At 37.6% G+C, this 21,842-nt stretch overlaps 1 protein-coding gene across 1 annotated transcript in view; it reads right to left on the bottom strand.

Moving 5' to 3' along the window:
• gbf1 (golgi brefeldin A resistant guanine nucleotide exchange factor 1) overlaps positions 1-21,842 on the bottom strand; it is a gene marked incomplete at its 5' end in the record, with an annotated part of 80,007 nt that overhangs the window by 31,881 nt on the left and 26,284 nt on the right. The window contains one exon of the mRNA XM_081351624.1: positions 5,342-5,473. Coding sequence (XP_081207750.1) covers positions 5,342-5,473 — 132 coding nt within the window. The remainder of the gene's footprint in view (positions 1-5,341; positions 5,474-21,842) is intronic.

The raw sequence follows: 21,842 nt of genomic DNA, 5'->3' as shown, positions 1-21,842 counted from the left end.
CGAGCCCACCGACCTCAGGCCTGAGATTGAGGGGAATTAGCCCTCACCAAACAAATTCACAGTGTGTGTGTGTGTGTGTGTGTGTGTGTGTGTGTGTGGTTACAGGGAGACCCCCCAGTGTGCCGTAAGGGCTCAGGTCTCACTGTACACCAATAGAAGTCCTGGCGCATTTGGCTGATAAAAATCACATGTTGTGACTCTTGGTGAGCAAAGCTAAAGTGCTCCTCCGTGCTCTAAAAAAAAAAAAAAAAAAATAAAGAAAAGAAAAAAAGTGTGTGGTGTGATCGGTTAGCCTAAAACAAAATCACAAGCAGAAGAGACTGACCCGACTTCACTGTACTGACATAGGACAGGTGAATGACTAAGAATTCCCTATGGGGACCAAAATAAAGTGTACCAAAGATCACTGCATTTCTGTTTCTGGCCAATAGATGTCAGTATTCTGTCTCTGTACTGAAACGGCAGTGAGTTAAACAGTCACTTTCCAAAAGACCAATAATATTTTTGGGACCAGCATTCTCTCTTCTGCCTATTTGTAAAGTTGAACCTTATTAAAAAAAATGGGACTATACAAGACTATACAAGACGACATACTAGGCTTTTCAGACATAACTATTTTAATTGGTTTATTAAAAAAAAAAAAATTACAAAACTAATTTTAAGAGAAGAAAAGCAACTGGTTGGTATATGATGATTTTCAAATTTTGACTTCAAAATACACATCTGAAGAATGATTCAAAGCTGCAGAGCAAACAATACATATTAAAAGGGGTAAAAACAAAATATTAATATTCCTATGAGATATTCCATTTAAGTTACTAGTATCATCATTATTTTTCCTCCAAAACTCATCAATACAATATTGTAATAATACATATATGTAAATGACAACACAGATTGTGCCCATAAACAAATATATTAGCAAGAAAATATTATATGTGAACAAACATAAATATTCTGTAATGTCTGAGAACATATGTGCTTAATTTGCCAGGATTCTGAGCAGAACCAGAAAATCGGAAACATAACACACCTGTCCAAGTCTTTACACTGGCTTCCGGTTACATTTAGAATTGACTTTAAAGCACTATTACTTGTTTATAAATCACTCAATGGACTAAGACCTCAATAGATTGCAGATATAAAGCCAACAGATCACTCAGATCATTAGCAGAAATCAGTTAGAAATACCAAGGGTTCACTCAAAGCACGATGAGTCCGCTTTTAGCCATTACGCCACCCGTAGCTGGAACCAGCTTCCAGAAGAGATCAGATGTGCTCCAACAGTAGACACATTCAAATCCAGACTCAAAACACATCTGTTTACCAAATAAGCACTGTGCTACTGACGTCCAACTTTAGTTTATCCGTGTCCTCTTTTCATTCTTTCTGTTTTAATACATTTTAAATACATCTTAATGTCGTATTCTTTGTTTTTATTGCCATTCTAATTTTCTATGTACATGTGATTATTTTATGATTCTTTAAAAAAAAATCCTTTTTATGTAAAGCACTTTGAATTACCATTGTGTATGAAATGTGCTTTAGAAACTTGTTGTGTAATTGTTCTGGTGCAACTTCACAAGATCAAAAAGGTGCGTGGAAAAGCAAAGGAATTTTGGGACAATACCAGCAACACCTGCGAAATGGAGAGATCAAAATAGTCAGCTTGCCTAAAACTAGCCTTGCCTTGCCTAGTTTGGTTCATGTATATTGATTTGAAGTTGAGGAGAAAACATGTATTTCCAACATTTATGATATTAAGTTCACAGACTGAAGGCGTGCTAAAAGATATACGAATCAGACAGAAATTGTGACTTAAGTCCCAATGTCCTCTATAGGTGACACTAAAATATAAATTAAACAAAATAAATAAATTAATTATTATTAGTCCACACTCCAGATATTATTATTATTATTTTAGTGTGTTCTCAGGTGTATGGTTAGACTTCAGCTTCTCACCCATACAAATCATACTAAAAGCCATATCTGACATATATAGAGTCAGTGATCAATTATAGTCTATAACCAAAATCCAAAGTTAATAGCCCTGCATCACAGTGAGTTGTGAATCAATCAGAGCTGTTAATGTAAGACCTATAATGTGTGGCTGTACTGTATGTCTACGGAATGCTAATTGGGAGTAATGATAATGTCACTCTTCATGGCAGATTAGAGCAGTCTGAATGAGCATAACCCATCAGTCAGCACACAGCCTCTCACATACCTAAAGGTCATTTAATCACACACTCATACGAGTGCATTAATATGTCACGCTCGTCAGGACTGCTCACCTGGGATTAGCACAGCTCTGTGTGTGTGAGAGAAAAGAAAAAAGAGAAAGATTGTTGAAGCTCTACTGAGAAAGAAAAGAGTTCATTCTGTATGTTACTCAGGAAAAAAAAAAGTAAAAAAAAAAAAAGAAAAGAACAAAAACAGACAGCCGAATACATGCTGCAGTGCATTGTATTTTAATTTATACAGTATTCGCCTAACTTAAATAAATATTAGGCCAATAACATTAGCACACTTATAAAAAATTTGCATAAAAAAATTAGCACACTAAATTGCTTAAGACACATTTGCAGCCAGGTGTGCTGCTGCTAGTACTGTTAGACAAAATTAAGTATTTTGTACTCCAGGAAAATATGCATGTGCGACTACTAACCCTTATCCTACAAGTAAAGGGGGCCGAGGTTTGGAGATCTACAGCGCAGGTTGCCATAGCAACCATTCCTGATGAGATGCTGGCATCATGGGGGATTGGGAACAAGTGTGCGTCTGGGGTGACAGCAGCTCGCAGGGTGTCCTGAATTAGTTTAGTTGATCTGTGTGTGTCTGTGTCTATTGCATTCCAATAGTGAATGTACTGTTTTTATATACACACTTGAATATGTGCATTGTTTTTCTAATAACTCAACGGCCAATTATTCCGCTTATACTAGGGTTACCACACCTCAAAACATTGTTCAGATTATGCCTTTCAAGACATTTGTCAAGTTTTTGTCCTTCACATACACTTGTGTGTAGGACTCCGTTACCTCTGTCGCCTCTAAACAGTGTTCGGCAGCAGCGCCTCTACTAATGTGCTTCAAGAACAGCGCCTATATTACCTCGCTAGTGAGAAATTCATGTAGCTTTTAAGTTGCTAAACTATTATACTGATAAAATCATCAGAGCAGCGCAGGCAACATGTTTCTGTGTGAGAGTGTGTCCGTACTGTATATATGTGCATTTGAGTGGGAGAAAGAGTATGTGCTTTCCGTACATATAAAACGTAATTTTGTGGCAAAAACATGGAAATAATTTTTAATTTTTATCCTATTGTTTTATATATTTATTTGCTTGGTCAGTGTCGTTGTGGGTTTTGGTTCTTGTTGTTGTTGTAGTCTGCAAGGACCTTTGAAGTATCTGAAATCATTTGGTGAAGTGATATGGAACTATAATGCGGTCAAGACCTTCCTGGAACCTAGACCTAGCCGTGCGTTTCCCTGAAAACAATTGCACACCTTGCACGTCAACCAATCAGATTCAAGCATTCAACAGCCCCGTAGTGTGTGTGTGTGTGTGTGTGTGTGTGTGTGTGTGTGTGTGTGTGTGTGTGTGTGTGTGTGTGTGTGTGTGTGTGTGTGTGTGTGTGTGTGTGTGTGTGTGTGTGTGTGTGTGTGTGTGTGTGTGTGTGTGTGTGTGTGTGATATGTTTAGTGAACCAAAGAATATTAATGAATCTTAAAATTGATTTTAAGGCATAATTTTACTTTTGTTTTAGATGTTTAAAAATGCTGAAACTTTGTTTATTTCCAGGTTTAAATTTGATTTTTATTCCTAGAATTAATGTGTAATGTAGAAAAAAAATACATACAAAAGATTTACATCCCAGATATCCACTCAGTACTGTATCATGTTGTATCATGGCTTAGAGCACCTGTAACATCAGTAAAACCATCCTTCAGTTTTGCAAACCATACAGCTGCTTGACAAGTGCTCTCATAGCAGTTTTTTCAAACAACTGACTAGTTATAGGAGAGGGAAGAAAAACTAGAGACGGCTTGTATCTTGAACAGGGTGCTGGTTTCACACTTTGAACTGGCACTAGCAGCATCTGGCCATATTTCCCTAACAAGGAAGAGGACAGTCTGTGCTGACCACAACTTCTGAAAAACAAGCTCTCCTGTGTCAATGAAAAAATAAACTCCATCCATCAAGACTTCTGCTGAGAAGTGCATTCAAAGATGAAGTTGACTAATGAGCCACTCTGGAGATTATTTTGACTGGTGGGCTGAGATGCAACGAAAAAACTAAAAGACCATTAAAGGGATAATTCAACCAAAATTTAATACTTCATCCTCTCACCTTCATGTTGTTCTAAACCAAATATGTTATGAATTTCTTTTCTTTTTTTCTTTCTATTTTTTAATGATGCACATTTTTATGATTAAGTTACAACACATAAATAATAATTTTGTCATTTCTGGTGCTTGACAGCCCTTGGTCACCATTCACTCTCACTGTATGAAGCAGCTGCTGAACTTATCTTTAGTGTTTAACAGATGAAAGAACATTAGACGGGTTTAGAAGGACAAATTTAAAGACTGAATTTTATATTCAATTGGATTAAAAACTATTAATTTAAATTGATCAATGTTTGTGTTAATATTTATTGAGGACAAAATACACTACTATTCAAAAGTTTGGGGTCAGTAAGGTTTTTGATTGTTTTTGAAAATGGTCTCATGTACTCCACACGACATGCGTGAATTTTTATTTCGTTCCCATGACTTACTAATTCATTCCCTCGTTTTACTAGATCACCACGTAGATATAATTTGTTCCCTTGTTTTAGTTAGTAAATTAATTAGTTAAATGTGGCCACAATTTACTAAAAACAAGAGGACGAATTAAGTTGTGGAAATGAATTCTTAATTCATGGCCACAATATATTTCTCTGCATGTGCGGGGCTCCATACTTGTGCTCACCAAGGCTGCATTTATTTGATCAAAAATACAGTAAAAACAGTAGTATTGTAAATTACTCCAATTTAAAATAACTGAAACATTTCTTAGTATTAATGTTGAAAACGGCTATGCTGTGAAACATTAAAAATGTATTTACGTCACTTTTGATAAATGTAATATATCTCTGCTGAATAAAAATCATACGTAAAAAAAAAAATCGTACTGACCCCAAATGTAATCACTAGTGTATGTATATTAAATGTATTCATATTCCTACATTAACACTTGGATAACCTAAAGAATATGGAAAACATGCTTAATTACATATGATTTGGCATCTAATATTGTGAAGCTTTTTTTTTTTCTCAGGCACAATAAAAACTTACCTATAAGGCCATATGACAAGAACTTGTTGACCGATGTGAGAGCCAGGCCTGTGATCGGTCCAGTTGTGTCCTCTGAGCGGATCACCTCCAGGAAAGGTCTAAGAAACACATTGGGTTCCACATCGGAAAGATCTAGAATTACAAAAGATAAGTCATTAGGTCAGAGGAGAGCAATTCAACCTACTGACAAACACATGATAAATAAGATACTAGTCAGTTACTATTTTCAGCTAGTAGAACAAATTGTTCAATTGCTAAAAATAATTACGTTCTTTATAAATCATTGGCATATACATGAAAAATTATTTATAAGACGTGTGTCATGACTGAAATTACAAACCTGTGTTGCATACATGTAAAAAAGATGCAACAGGGCAGAAAGGTACAGCCAGGGAGTGGGTTAAGAGAGTGCTGTTTCTTATTCACCTTGGCAGAGTGGAGTATCTTATTACAACTCTGTTTCCAAAAGCTCTTGTTTAAAGCAGCTGTGTAGGATGTAGGATTTAGCATTAATGAAAATGACTGAACTCGTTGTGGTGGGAGGACTCTGCTGCTAGCCTGCTGAAGTAACAGCTGCTGGGAAAATTAAAGCCTCTCTCTCATCATTAGGGATGATACCGCTTTTTAGAAACGGAGTAAGAGTAGTACTTTTTTTTCTGTATTTCCCAGGATCGATACATATATTTTTAGCAATGCTACAATTTTTAGGTAAAGTAAAATTGATGATTTGAGGGTAGAATGCTTAATATTTTGATGAATCAACTCTCACATTAGAGATTTGTTATGGGTCACCATTACCAAGGATGAACAATGGATGGTGCAGTACGTGCAAATACTAAAATGCAAAATAAATAGTTTTTCCAATGGGAAGAAAAAAAACAGGATCTTATGCTGTTGAGCAACTTAGATTTAGTTGGTTCTCCATGCATCATATATTTAGAAAACTCATGTTAAATTTAAAGTATCAAATATTAGGCTTTTGATAATCATTTATTTCTGCATCTCTCAATCACCATTGTATCACAATGCATTACATATTTTTCCCCCACAATAAAAACTACATTGAAAATGCTTACTTTCAGTTTTGAATATAAAAATATACAAATAAATATTATTGGGTTCTGGTCTGAGATATTTAATACATTCACCTACATTTGTAAAAAGAATATTGATCCAGATCCTATCATTGCAATATTTGGGGTGATACACAGTAAAGTTGGGGTCTCAAGAGGCCAATCTCAATTAATAGCATTCTCTACACTGTTAGCCCGCAGACTAATTCTTACAAATTGGAAATCTTCCTCACCCCCAAAACACTCACGTTGGGTGTGCGAAACTATGTCCTTTCTCCAGCTTGAAAAGTTAAGAACTACAGTCCAAAACTCAGCAGAAAGGTTTCAGAATGTATGGCAACCTTTTTTGGATTATTATGAAAATGCATTTGATGCTAATTCTTTAGATTAAAAAAAATTCATGTTCTCATCTCCCCTTCTCCCTTTTTTTTTTTTTTTTTTTGGTGTTCTGTGTGCATTCTCAGTATTTGTACGAACCTTGGATGCCAATCTGCGACGAAAGGGGAGAATGTATACAAACTAAGTATGAGGTTTGTGGATGGGGATGCCTTGTATGACATTTAGAAAATGTATGTTGGTTTGTTTGTGTTATGTACATTTAAAACAATAAAAACACTTTGAAAAAATATATATATATTATTGGGAGATGTAGAGTGACAACTGTCAGAAATTTCAGCAACTGCACCAAATTGCATATTTTTGCTCAGTTTGGACTTCTGAATAATTGGACCTATCCTCAAGTATAAGCTCCAATTTTATCCTATATTATTCTATGAGAGACAAAAAAGCTAGATGTATCAAATGTAAACACAAAAAAAAAACCTGTATGCAAACTTTTTTAAGATTAGGTTCAATAAACCGTTCAATTTGTAAAAACAAATAGACAAGAGAAAGAGCCATTTGGAAAACAAAAACTCACATTACAAACTTCATCATGGTAATATTGATAAATTACCATTAATAATGCATTCATATGCTGCATTGTATTGGTTTTAGCACAAAAACATTACCCCAGTCAGATCCACTACAGACACTACCAGATTATATAGTTGTGCAGACCTCCCGATACTATACTAAAAGAGCATACAATTTGCTTATATTAAAGTTGAAAAATCAGATGCATTCTACACAGTGCGAGTGCGTCCCATACAAAAATTCCTGATGAGAACAGCAGAGGCCAAGAAATAAACGGCCAGTTGCATGATACAAATTTAGGCCTGAAGCTCTGAGTTTATTGATGAGCTTTTATAAGAAATAAGCACCACACATAAAGCCTTAATCTAACAGAGCCAACAAAACACAGCTGCAGCCGAGGATGCAACATACTTCATTATCTTCGCCGAGCTCTTTATTTGTGGATGGGAAAGCACCTCGGGCCAATCCACCCGAGCGCGGGGAACAGCCCCTCTGAGAACGCCGGCGAGAGGGGGGCGAGGGTTACAAAATACAAACCAGGTAAAACAACAATGGAAAAATTAGTGGAGTCACGAAAACCTGCTGCGAGTGTCGAGTCGAGGCGCAGCTTGCCATAGCAATACTGGGCGGATTAGGGTTCCCCCGAACAGCTACTTTGACGCAAAAAAACAACTCGTGACTTCAAAGCCCGAGTCGAGCCTCAGCCAATTTTACAGAGCGCACATATGACTGCTGAGTATTAGCTTGTGATATCTAATACGCCTGCGGCTTGTTTGGAGATAAAATATTAAATCATTTGAAAATTTCCACACTTTGTCTTATCCGCAGCCAGGTTGCTTCTAGACTCTCTTCCAAAAGCAAATCTTCTGTTGCGCAGTTTCTTTGGGGAACTCGATGTTTTCTTTGTATTCTCGTGGGGGAAAAGCTCAGTAATGCTCCATTCCTACAGTGAAAACTCTTTGACGGTGCTGCAGTATCTGATAACAAGGGTCTCAAGTGCTTACCACTTAACCCAAGTTCACGAAAAGCCAAAGAAATTGTGGACGGCAGAAGAATAACAAAAGTTACTTTGAAATCAAGTCGAAGAAACAGTCGCGAAGCTTCGAAAACACAGGACCAAACAACTCTGCTGTTAACTCGTTTCTTCAAACCCAGAAACTTTTAAAGGTGGGCTTAGACTATATTACTTTACAGTGGAAGAGAGAGTCTGGAGTGAGGTGGTGGCGATGAAGGGAGAGGGATGTCAAATGAATCTGTCAATAGAAGCTAATAAAGTCTTCATCAGAAGCTATCACCCCATAAGTGCCATATTCACTGCAGCTAGTCTCTCAGATTGGAGAACTCAATTGTGTTGTATTGATCCAGCCGGCCATCGGCGGCCCGTCGTACTGCCTCCCCCCACGTGCGCCAATCTTCTTAAATAAAGGCTAAATATGACTCGGTACTTCAGTGCAATCTCCGGGGCCACGCAGGGAAATAAAGAAATTGAGGCGTTGGACCATGATGGTGAGACAATCACACAGTAACCAGGGTGACCTCTGTGTGACATTGGCCAAAATAAAAAAGGGATTAAAGTCGGTCACCCATCCATGTATGCCACGGCTAAGGGTTTTGAGTCTCCAAGTATGTGCGTGTCCTTGGAGAACAAGCTCAGAAAATTGAGAAACGGTACGGCACGGCTCCTAACAATCTCCCTTAAGATTCAATTGTGCCTGTACATAACTAGCAGAGGAGCTGTTAGCAAAAACAGAGGCTATGGCTCATCTCCATGATATTTTACTGCTTCATAATGCACAAATACAGCATTTTCACTGTATTTCAAGTTTTGCAAAATATCGAGTTTTCCCACCGCACTGGAAACTGCACAATGGTCTGTTCTGTTGTGCTCGCTGTAGGTCTAAACTCTGATGAGTGGACCGAGTCTAGTTTAACAGCCGCCTGTGCAGTCGAGTGTGACTGGTACCTCCGCAAATATCCCCGGACCCTGGGGCCCCAGGGAGCACCTAGAGAAGATGCCGCTGCCACACATTACACATGCACATCAATTGGCACTGGTGCAGAAAGAGCTTAAAACAGAGCACAGAGTTTAAGCGGTTGAGGGTCTGAGCTATAAATGTACATAACAGCAGAGCAATGTCGAGAACAGCATTAAGAAAGCACATTAAAACTGTGTTACACTGATCCAAATGCATCCTGAGGAGCACCAAAGGCAGGTTTTCGAACAGAATTCAGATTCAAAACTATATTTGAAGAAATGTAAATTAACCCTATTTTCTAAATACATGTTATAGATCTAATTGTGAACAATTCATTCATGCATGTGCTACTGTTTTTAACAAGAAAATTTAACTTGTAATGTTTATTCAAAAGGTTGCTACTTCAATTTCACTGCAACGCAAGGTCCTTTGTTTTATGCGGCCCTTTGCTTTTAAGACCCATAATACTATACATAATGAAAAAAAGCAAATAAAATCACTTTGTAAACTCTTATTCTCCTCAGAAACAGTTCAAAGAGTTTGATGAGTATACAGCTCAGTCAGTGTTTCCTACAAGGCGTTACATTATGTGAATCTGTTTTGAAACACGCCAGACTTTTTTTTTTTTTTTTTTTGCATTTGGCAGATGTGAATAATAGCTTAATATAAGATATTTAAATTTTATTTATCTAAATAACATTACTTGTTTTTAATTGTATTATTTTTAATTAAATTTCATTTTTATTTATCATTTTAAGGTATATTATTAATCCATCAGTACTACAGAGGATTATAAAAAAAAAAAAAAGATATTACCACCAATTTATTTAAAATAAGCCATTTTTGTTGAATTAGCAAAAATAACTGTATTGTGAAATTTGTACCAAGATATGTGTTAGTGATTTTGGTATGCCACCCACCCCTGTACAGTATTAGTAGGTGATTACTTTGAATATTCCTCTACACTCACGGGAATTAAAAATAAAAAAGGGACGTAACTACAAACACAGAGATCAAAACTACCCAAATGATCCAGTATCCAGTTTCCTAAACTGTTTGAGATTTCCCCCCTGTAGTAAATGTAACTAAAGCATCACTGACAGATCAGAATTCCATAGAAGCAACGTTACACCACACAAACAAGAGGAGGCAATTTTCCACCAGGCTTTATAGACTAGTGTCTGTATGTGTGTGTGCATGTGTGTGTGTAGGACAGCTATTCAGAGAAGCAAATGATCAGGCTACAGCAGCAGTAATACAAACAGTGACTGACTCTCAGTACTAGACCCGCTGGGCCTTTGTGTTTGTTTAATCTAATCACAAAAGAATGAATAACTTAATTTGTCAGACCGCTGTCTCACATATTTTAGACAATTATACAGGCCAAGTGTCTTCTGTCAGACTGAAAACAGCTATGCTCTTTGCTTTACAAGTAGGGTTGTTACGGTACTAAAGTTTCAGGATATTTTTTAGGGTATAACGTTCACGCGCCCAACAGATATGATTGTGATTGGCTACAATGCTTATAAAAAAAACACTGTAAATAGAAACCATAGACGTTCAGACAGCGCTCAAACAAACACGAACGAGAGCGTTTGAAAGCAACGTCTATCAGCGGGTTCCGAATATACCTGGTACTCTGTACTACTGGTAATGCAGAGATGCTGGTACCATCAACTTTTTATTTTAGTACCGAATGGTACCAGTACGTTTAGCAACCCTATTTACAAGAGTGTAGTGAATAGGGGTAGGCGATATACCGGTACACACGATTAACAAGTAGAAATGTGTCACCCGGTAGAGATTTTGGAGTATAGTCTCTATCGCAGTTATGCTCTCACATAATGTTGCCGTGCTGCACAGTCACGAAAATTGTGATTTGTATATTACCCATTTAAAAACAAGTGATTTTAAACCTCCGAAGCGCAATAAGCAGTGAAAGAGAACTCATTTCCTTATTTGCACACGTTCGTCTGAGAGATGGTTTCTGAGCATTGTCTGAGAGATTTAAAGCAAAAATAACTTTAAAAATACTAAATAATAAATTAAAATACTCATATCGTGATAAAAGATTTTGGTCATCCCAAATAATGAATGAAACTAATAAGGATTTATCGAACTATTTCACCGTTTCAAAATGTTTGGAAATTGCATTATATATAGGCCTACTCTTTGAATGAAAGAAAGAATAAATGTATGCGCATCAAACCTTCCTGGCCCACTCACTCCATACAGACAAGCGCCAATTGAGACTCAATTGAGACACAGTTCACAAGCTCACAGTGTAAATTACCTCCAAACAAAACGACCCTCAGCCTACAAGGGTTGCGAATGGGGGCGAGCAGGGGAGGTGGGGGGTGGAGCATCCCGTGACCAAGCCAGCAGCCCAAAACCAAACACTGATGGTTATTGATCTGCTAGTGGAATTAGAGCCGGGTCTTTCCAGTAGCCTGCTCTAATGCTGCAAGAGATGGGACGAACTAACAAGGCCAGCACGGCTAAAGCAAGCCCAGGGAGACTTCTCATCTCAGGCCCCAACCACAGCCTGATCCATCTACGGGGAGGAGTTTGACGCATGTCAACGCGCTTCTCGCCCGTCCGATCTTTTCTCTCCTGCCTCTTGAAGAAAATTGGCACTTGTCGAAGAGGGCAATTAGGTTGTAACAATGTTATGGAACTCCATACGGTCGTTCAGTACAACCCACAGTGGTGTTTTATAAATGCGCAGAACAATGCTCGCCACAACCTAAACAGGCAATTTGAAAGCCCCAGAGAAATTAAAACTTTTCTAAAAGCTTCCAAAGTAACTCATTGACAATGTTTCCCCTTACAGTGTGATATTAAAGCTGTATTTTAGAATGAAGGGATGAAATATTGTTTGCATTTATAATGCACAGGATCTCAATGCATTTCTGATTTTGCCGTTTGACCCTGGAAAAAATAGCTTTAAACTTTATAAAAAAAAAAATAATAAAAAAAACTCTTAAAAACTTTAGTTGATTTTGAACTACAATACTATTCAAAAGTTTTTGGTAAGTTTTTTTTAGGGGACTCATTGTTTTATACAGCAAAGATGCATTATATATATATTGATCAAAAGTGACAGTACAAAAGATTTCTATTTCAAATAAATTGTTATTTAGAACTTTCTATTCATCAAAGAATCTTTAAAGCTGCATTCTGTAACTTTTTTGGGTTAAAAATTATCCAAAATAAATTTTAGCAAGTACATAACCAGCCAGTGTTCAAAACTATCTGCTTGCCTAAGCTCAATTCAAAACGGTAAGATTGTAATAATGTTTTCAATTCCAGTGGTACTGTTGGATTTCCGCGTGAAATTCGAGCATATCTTTGCATCATTACGTCACATCTGTACACATAAAGAAGGTGTCTCGGCTAGTAGGTTATATTGCGTGTGAGGATGTTGGAGGTGGAGATTTATAGCCTTTTCTCCCAGCACTTTATATAATTAAACTTATCAATTTGATGGCAGATCCAGAAAGGTTCAAACGACAATCACAAAAAAAATTGTGATTGTCGTTTGAGAGATTCAACTGGAGATTCACCCAGAGATTCACCCGTTGTAAAATGCAAAAGACTTCGGACTTCGGAGTGGCTACAGAAAAAAGAGACTGCAACCGGGCCATGCGAAAACAAGGATAATATCGGAAGGGCATTAAATGTAGTCACGCAATGCTGATGTTGTTAACATTAACAATTTGAGAACAAAGTATAATTGCACGGTTTGACGTGATCGTTAGATTTAATCAGCGCGATTTACTGCAATGGTTTTTTTTTCCTTAGTTGGTCAAAACAAAAGTGGATGTTACTTGTTCAGATGACATTTTCCAGTGAAAATTCTTATGTTGGTCATACTTCCAAAAGGTAGAATCTGTGATTCCGAATGACAGTATCCACACCGGCGCGGTGACTGACAGTCGCACATTCTCCTCAAAACATTGGATTCAACCGAGCTGTGCCGTGCCGAGGCACAACCCACGTAAAGTTGATAATTATGCGAATAACTGCAACTGCAGATTTCGAACAGAGATGGCGATAAAGAAGAAAAACCACAGACTGCAGCTTTAACTAATATATACACATCACGCTTTCCATAAAAATATTAAGCAGCACAACTGTTTTTAACATTAATGATAATTAATGTTTCTTGAGCACCAAATCAGCATAGTACTACACTAAGTAAAGCCTGTAAAAATAGGGCCCAATGCATTGTGGTAATATGAAGTAATTTTTCTCTCATTTTGAATACATTTTTCACATTGCACTGTGTTGTGTTTTAGGGTTGAAGTTAATGTCAGTAAAATAAACAGATAATATCCTGGTAGAAAATGAACAATACCCTTTTCTGGTTTTCTATGGATTTTTTTTTCTTACAGTGAGTGATTTCTGAAGGTTCATGTGACACTGAAAACTGGGGTAATATGGCTGCTAAAAATATAATAACATTACTGTTTTACTGTATTTTTGATCAAATAAATCCAGCATTGGTGAGCATTCGACACTTCTTTCAAAAACAAAAAAACTCACAGACTCACCTTTTCAATGAGTACAAGCAAAAAGAGAGGGGAAAAAAAGGCATTAAAGAGTGAGAGAGAGGGTAGGCCATCATAAATAATGTTAATTGTTGTGATGCATCAAGAGGCCTGTTCTTGAAGATCAAAGCTCTTAACATTAGGTAAGGTAATGAGAAGGGGTTCAGGAGAAGTGGTCTTACATTAAAGCACTACTGACCGGGAGCGCAGAGCATGAGGAGGAGCGCGTTTTTTATGTGAGGAATGAGAAAGTGACAGCACAGCACTACCTTCACTGCACAAAGATAAACAACTGGCCTGTTTAGCTAGCCCTCACCCCTAATCCCGGCCTTTTCTTCTCTCTCCTCCACCTCATCACTCTCCCCTGCACTCGAGGGGCAGCCGGGGATTTGTTTGCTGCACCTTGAGGCCGATATTAAAAAAAAAAAAAAAAAAAAAAGTGCAGAAGAGATTTTGAGTGACAAAGGCAAACAAATAAACAGCAGGGCTAAAGACGACCTTTGACCTGGGGGGCTTCGTTTAAATCACCCTCCAGTCAATTTGAGCAGATTCAAATGCTGTTAGTTTTGACAGAGGTGAAATGCTGCTAGTGTGAGAATGAACTCTACTTTGATTTAAGGGGGGGGGGGGTGAAAGTGGAAAGGTGGGAGTGATGATAAAGAATTTAAGGGTTCTGCATATGCAGCAAAACATTTCATTTTTAAATCTAAAAGTGCTGAAAAAAAACTGTATACTGGCAGTATACAGATACTTTAAGAAACATATTTAAATTAGTCAAGAATGCATTAAATGGTCAAATGAAAGTAAATACATTTATAACCTTCAAATAAATGCAGTTCTTTTGAACTTTCAATTTAAAAAAAAAGAAAAAAGAAAATATCCATCACAGTTTTCACAGTTTAACTGTGATAATAATAAGAGAATCAGCAATTAGCCAAAAATAATAAGAAAATCAGCATATTAGAATGATTTCTGAAGGATCATGTGATACTAAAGACTAGAGTAACTATGCTGAAAATTCAGCTTTGCCCTCACAGGAATATATATATTTTTTTTAATTGTCAAATTTCACAATATTACTGTTTACTGTATTTTTGATAAAATTATGTAGCCTTGGTGAGTGCAAGAGACTCCTTTCAAAAAAATCTTTTGAACGGTAGTGTAAACTAATAACTTTTTTATAATATTTGTATATTTTAATAATTTTAATATTATTTTTATATTATTATTATTACTGGGAAACAACAATAGGCCCCAGTCCAAACATGATGCATTCATAAACCATGACTTCATTAGTACACATTCCCTGCCTAGCCGGCACCTGTTATCCAGCAAATAAAATGTATTTTTTATGCTGCATACTTTGAACAGAAGTCACATTATTCCGGCTGACCACAGCGCGGAGTGGAGCCGGGCAGCGAAGAGCAGGCCGGAGCGTACAGTAATGAGTTTCACAGCTTGCTGTCTTGCTCATGATGGATGGACTTGTGCTCCAAAATACTTTACGCTCAATCACCTTATAAATAACGGATGTTTTATCATGCTGAATTAAAACATTTGAGAGATGGCAAGCATACAGATTCCAGTTCCGCCGTGCGTGTGTGAGTGTGTCTCCACCGAGCGCTTCCTGAGGAATGTGTTGCTGAAGGTTCCTTCCTGGGTTCCATAAGTCTGTGGTGGGAAGTCTTTAGGAAGCATCCCTGTAGCGTTCAGAGTTGATTTACCGCGTGACATGGTGGCAGAATGATGTGGCCATCACAATGTGGCAAGAGTTTCAGTTCTGATACATTACTAATCATGTAAAGCTGCCACAAATTTTACAATGTCACTTGCCTGATGTATCTAGACATGGAGATTCTTTTCTTCTGATGCAATTCAGTGTATGACGGTTCAAATTTGGTAACATCCATGTCTCTTAACACTTACTAGGAATATCCTTTCATAAAACCACAGCGCTCCAAACAAAACAAAAATCCTTATAAATACCACTCTGACTTCTATGAACATGAATCACGATTCAGTAAGGGAATCAGTTGTGAAACTGAAAGTGAATATTTTTGACTGACTTAAACTGACGCGTGAATCAGACATCACGCCTCGCTGTGTTTGTTGTTGCATGCACTCTATGATGTCTGATGAAACCAAATATGCACACCAGTTTTCATGACTGCCACCAATGGAACTACATTTTAAGTTATGGTTTTTTTTTTTTTTAGCATTTGCAACCATTTTAGCCAAAAACTGGAGCTCTGAAACATTATCAGACAACAAGAAGGGCTACATGATCACTGCTACAGATAAAACATTCTTTACCCAATAATAATTTAAATCCACTCACTCTTGGTTTTCTAATTAAATGCAATCCTTATTCTTTTTATTTAGAAATGGAGAGCTCAGACATCCCCTCAGTGTGTCCTTCAGCCGAGGCCGCCCCAAATTAGCACCTCTATTTAGAGGAAAAACAAACAGCCAATATGAGACCCGCTATTTCCGTCGCATCCTTTGAACGTGTACCCTTGCAGACACCCTCCTGTGTGTCTCGAGTGAGGGTATGGGTGTCCGCAGGGGGTTTGACTGGTGTACGGCGTGGGGTTAAGCCTGGGAGAGCGGTCAGCTCGGCAGGATAAATCACCACACATGCTCTGGCTCGGAGTTCATTTCACACCACTCCTGATGAACACTATCATCCACAACTGCATGGAAAGAATGAGGGAAGGAGAAAGGGCAGACTGGAAGAGGAAAGAGAAAAAAGAACAAGGGAAAGAAAAAGGAAAAAAGCAAGGTGACGAGAGGGAGAAAGGGGGAAAAAAATCTGGGCCTTATTTGTTTCACCTGCTGTGTTCCTTCAGTTCCACACTAATAGCATTCCCATGGGGTTTGAGAGCATATCCTGCAACCACGCACTGTAGACTTAGACAACAGTTCACGGCAACTGTGTTAGCAAGACACTGTGAAGCATACTAAAACAAGCCCTGCCTACAATTAGACCACGGTTTGAGGTGATATACAAGGGGAGGAAGAAAGGTTGAAAGGTGTGCTTCAGTAAAAATAAATAAAAGGTGTTCAAAAATATGCCAATATTTCATAATCATGATTTATAAAACCACGACTCTCTTATGCTCAATGAAGGGTGCATTATTTGATCAGAATACAGTAAAAACAGTAATTTTGTGAAATAGTATAACAATTTGAAATAACTTGTCCATTTTATATTTTAAAATGTAATTCATTTCTGTGAGTGCAAAGATTCATTTTCAGCCTTGCATTACAGTGTCACATGATCCTTCAGAAATCATTCTAATATGCTGATTTGTGATTAAAACAAAATTCAGGATTTATTGATGAACAGGAAGTTCAAAAGAACAGAATTTATTTGAAATAAAAAGCTTCTGTAACATTGTAGCATATATAATACATTTTTGATGAATAAATTATTATTTTCTTAAAATAAGATTTTTTTTTTAAACGTAAATGACCACAAACTTTCGAATGATAGTATATAAATTTGTGAACTCCTGTTGTTTGCTTTGTGACTAAGCACATATATCCCTAAAACACTGACAAACATTCAGGCTATTTCATTTCTGTTTTGATTGCTTGGTCCTTTGGTTTTTTTTTTTTTTTTTTTACAGGTGCATTTGCTAAATGCACTGTACTGTAATAATTAGGGCATGCAAACACTCAAATTATAATTCATCAATAGCAGTTCACAGCTTTCACACTAATGCCGGGGACACACTTAACGACTAGCTGAAACATTCTGACTGAACTGAACACACTTACAGACTTTTCAACGACTGCAGCAGATTTTAAACAGAAACACCAACTGTGAACACAGACTGAACGAAACGGTCTCGGAGCGTTTGGGCATGATCAGTCGCAAGTATCAAGTTACATTCATAATCGGCCTTACAGTCGTTAAGTATGTCCCCAGCTTAAGTAAACAACTGATTTGCTTGGTCAATCGGAGTGTTTAAATACATTATGAATAAAAATGGCCGAAGCAGAGCTCTTCACTGCAGCAGAGTACAGCTGATTAATCTCAAAGGTGCTGAACTCTCTCTCTGCCTCTCACTTTAACAGAAGCCAGCTGTGTTGCTGCTTACTGCAGCCTGTCTTCATACTACCATAAGCCAGAGCGCAAGGGATTCATAGCCAAAATTAAAATGTTGTTCTTCCTTACACCATGTCTTTTCTTAGTTATTTTCAAACTTTCCTTGACTTCCTTTTTTTGTAGAGTAAAAAGATACAATAAAAGGGCATTGTGATCATGGCTGTTCCATAAAATACCATAAAACTAGTGTGAACAGATGAAAATTATTGTTGTTATTCACCCTACAGTGAACCATTAAATCGAGAACTGCTGTCAACGGATTCAATTTCTGAAGCAGATCAACTGAAATCCCTGAAAAATAAGACTGATAAAACCTAAAATATAGAGAACTTGTATGTTTTAGTTGTTTTCTCTCTCTCTCTCTCTCTTTTTTCTTCATCATTTTTGGGTCACCATAAAGTGTTTTTGGATGGGAAAGAGCTGCATCATATTCTCACACAGCAAAAAAAAAATAACAGCATACGGGTTTGAACAACATGAGGGTGAGTAAATGAGCGAACTGTCCTTTTTGGATGAACTATTCTTGTCAGTATGAAGTCACCTAATGTAACATGGATGCAGCGAAGGCCTCTCTGTCCATTCACACTCAAACTCACACTCAAGCTCTTCATTTACATTTACCATTCAGCGAAGCCTTAATCAGTATTAAGTGTCAGACCGGCCAGTATTTATGTGATGCTGTGTTTCCAGCCTCCAAGCATTGACAGCAAATCCTGCGTGTGTGTTTTATAAAGCACGGTGGTTAGATGGGTTGGATTAGGCTCAAGTCACCTAATGACTATATTATGAGCCGGTGCATTAAGGAGGATTAATCTTAATCTGAGCTGTTTCAGTTTGCTGTGTGTGAGCGAGTGAGAGGGCAGAGGACCTAGTGAGGAACAACCCAAACACAGCAGAACAGCATTAATGAAGAGCTCTGGAGGGTCTGAACTGATCAGTCCAGTGTGGACTCCTACAGTATGTGAGAGTTAATGGCTGTGTTTACATATTAGGGGTCTGCGTTGATTAGTCGTGGATCATAATATTTCAGATGTGTTTGTTCCATTCACGGCGACTGCAGAAAGAAAACTGCACTGTCTATGATCTGTGTGTAACCTGCAACAGCAAAATATATTTGGAATTTTGTAAAAGTTGGAAAAAAGCAGAGCACTTAGTCTTCACAAAGGATATATAATTACAATGAGGCAATATTAGGTTCAAATAAAGTATCAAAAACAAGTAATCATATGGTTTCATAGAACAACACTGACTGCGTTTACATGGACAGCAGTCATCTAATATTGACCTTATTCAGAATAAGACAATATTCTGATTAAGGTGTTTGCATGAGTTGCTTTTAGAATATTCCTTTCATGTTCACGTTTTACATGTTATAGAACATTAATAGTACACGCCATTAGGTCACCATGCAACGCCGTCCGACGTTACCTCCTTACAGTTTTCATACATCTTCGTTATGGTACCATATAGTTTCATTTTTAATTTTACAAAAGCTTAAAGTGCAGTTAATTATTTGTCATGCTATATGTGCAAATAGATGAGGGGGGCAGATACAAATTCTGAAGCCATGCTCTCGTTTGCCGTCAAACGGTTAACCACTGCCGCAAAATCCGGCGAAAACTCCCACACGACTTTAATAGTGTGATTAAGGTGTGAACATGTCTATAATGCACTTCGATAATGCGACTAAAATCGAAATACTCCACGTCTTAATTTGATTTGTGTTTACTTCAAGTATGACTTTAGCCGGATTAAGGTAATCAGAAATCCCTGTTTACATGGTAGTTTCTAAATCAAAGTATTGTCTTAATCAGCTTAATATAGGAATATTGTTGTCCATGTAAACATACTGACTGTTAAAAAACATAATATACATAATATAAACAATCATCTTATGTACATTATGTATTAACAAATTCCTGTAGAGGTCACCAACAGCCTGTTGTTGTTACACTTTACAGCAGATCAAATCTTTGTTTCATTTTGGCCAAAAGACATTTAATTCAAATGTTTACTTAATCTTTAATATTTGGCCACTTCTTTACAACAGAAATGCTACAGCCACTGTAATTTCTTGAACAAAAATATGTGGACATCAAAACATTCAAACTCAGAGCAAGGGTTTAAACTTATTTTGAATTCGTGATGAACAGTTTGCATATTTAGAAACATACAGATTTATTCTTCTGCGTTGGCGTAGGTTTATAAATGATGTACCTTACCAATCTGATGCAATGACACACATTGCGTTCCCAGATGAATGTTATAAGCAACCCAAACTCACAACATGTACAGAGATGGAGTTCGAGACATGTAAATGATAATAGATCATGTGGAGCAGCATTTACTATGAACGGAGCCGCTCTGAGACGCACGCAAGTAACCTACACGCATGTAAATAGAGTGAATATGTTAAACTTGTGGGGCATATATGCCTTTGTGAAGTCACAATAGCACTATAGTATGGTTTTTAAATGGTTTTAATACATCATGCAGCCTTAGAAAACGGTCTAATAATGCGGTTCATGGATTCTCGTCCGTGGAATGCGCCACATACAGTATTTTGCCGGTTCCTTGACACGAGTAAATTGCAATCGAGGATATTTTTAAATAGAGTACTCAAATTAAATATAGGAATCGTGACAGATTATACACAAAATTAAAAAAAAAAAAAACGAAACACGAAAAAAAAAAGTAGACAACGATTTTAAACAATATTTTCAATATTTTTATATTGTCGATTAAAAAAAGTAAAAAAAATTAAAAAGTTGAAAAACTGAAAAAAAGGAATGCCTGTCATTTAACAAAAAAAAACATAATGACTATCCACTGACATTGTAATACTGGGAAAACAAAAGCAAACTGCCAGGAACAATCAGAGTGTAATCATCCACCCAGACCAAAGGAACTAAACTTCTGTTAGTGCCAGTATCTCTCTCCATGGTAACAGCTGGTGACTTTGAACAACACAGGCTCGGGGACCACATTTCTGTGCAGTGATACCACAGGGTCTCCACAGTGGGCAAACATTAAAGCCTATCGGGTGTACTCCCAGTGGGATATTGAAATGCTATGCTGAGAGTGGCGGGCAATGCCCTGCGCAGCTTAGCAGACCAAGGCGACAACTGTCATAAATTACTCCCCTGTGGGTCAGCATGTCTGCAGTACTGTAAGCAGTCTTGAATGGAAAGAGGGGTGATAGACTACAGAGTGATTTCCACAGGCCCAGACTGGCATCAGCTATGCCCAGTTCAACTACCATAGCCCTCAAAACAAACCGCCACGCACCGAGACGCGCACACACACAAAGCTGGGAGAGCCGTTCCGGGGAAGAAAAATTACGGAAGGACTTGAAGACTCGTGCATGGCCTCAACTCCCTCTTAGTTTCCATTCATGGGCTGAGAGTTTGAAGAGCAAAAGCAAAAGTACTCGAGCCAAATTCCCATCCCATCTCAACCTTTTCTAGTGATGTCTAAAGTGCACTTCCCTAGGGCTTGCTGTTTGTCATAAAACATCTCTCAGCACATAATTTACCCCAAACCGGAGAAGCAAAAAAGAAATACAAACACAATTTACAGAAGTGGTGGTGGACCAGAATACTGCAGCCGTTTGCCAGCAGAGCGGTAATTTTAAACCGTCCGGCGTTAAGTGGCTCTTCCACCATACTGTGTGGTAATGTGGGACAGCTGAGCACATGGGCCCCTGGCCAGGGAGTGCATTATCTTTATGAATTCATGACAAAATTCTTCTTAGATAGCAACAGCAAGATAGGTGTTTGTAAACATTCAAGCTCCGTTTTCACATGAGAACATCTCGAACAAATGGAGATCAAGCTGAGACGTCTATGTACTACGCAAGCAATCGGTCAT

This window comes from Scardinius erythrophthalmus (genome assembly GCF_964197995.2).
Source record: "Scardinius erythrophthalmus genome assembly, chromosome: 21".
In the NCBI taxonomy this organism is placed as follows: domain Eukaryota; kingdom Metazoa; phylum Chordata; class Actinopteri; order Cypriniformes; family Leuciscidae; genus Scardinius; species Scardinius erythrophthalmus.
The sequence above is the reverse complement of the archived record's forward strand: the minus strand, read 5'-3'. Positions and strand labels throughout refer to the sequence as shown.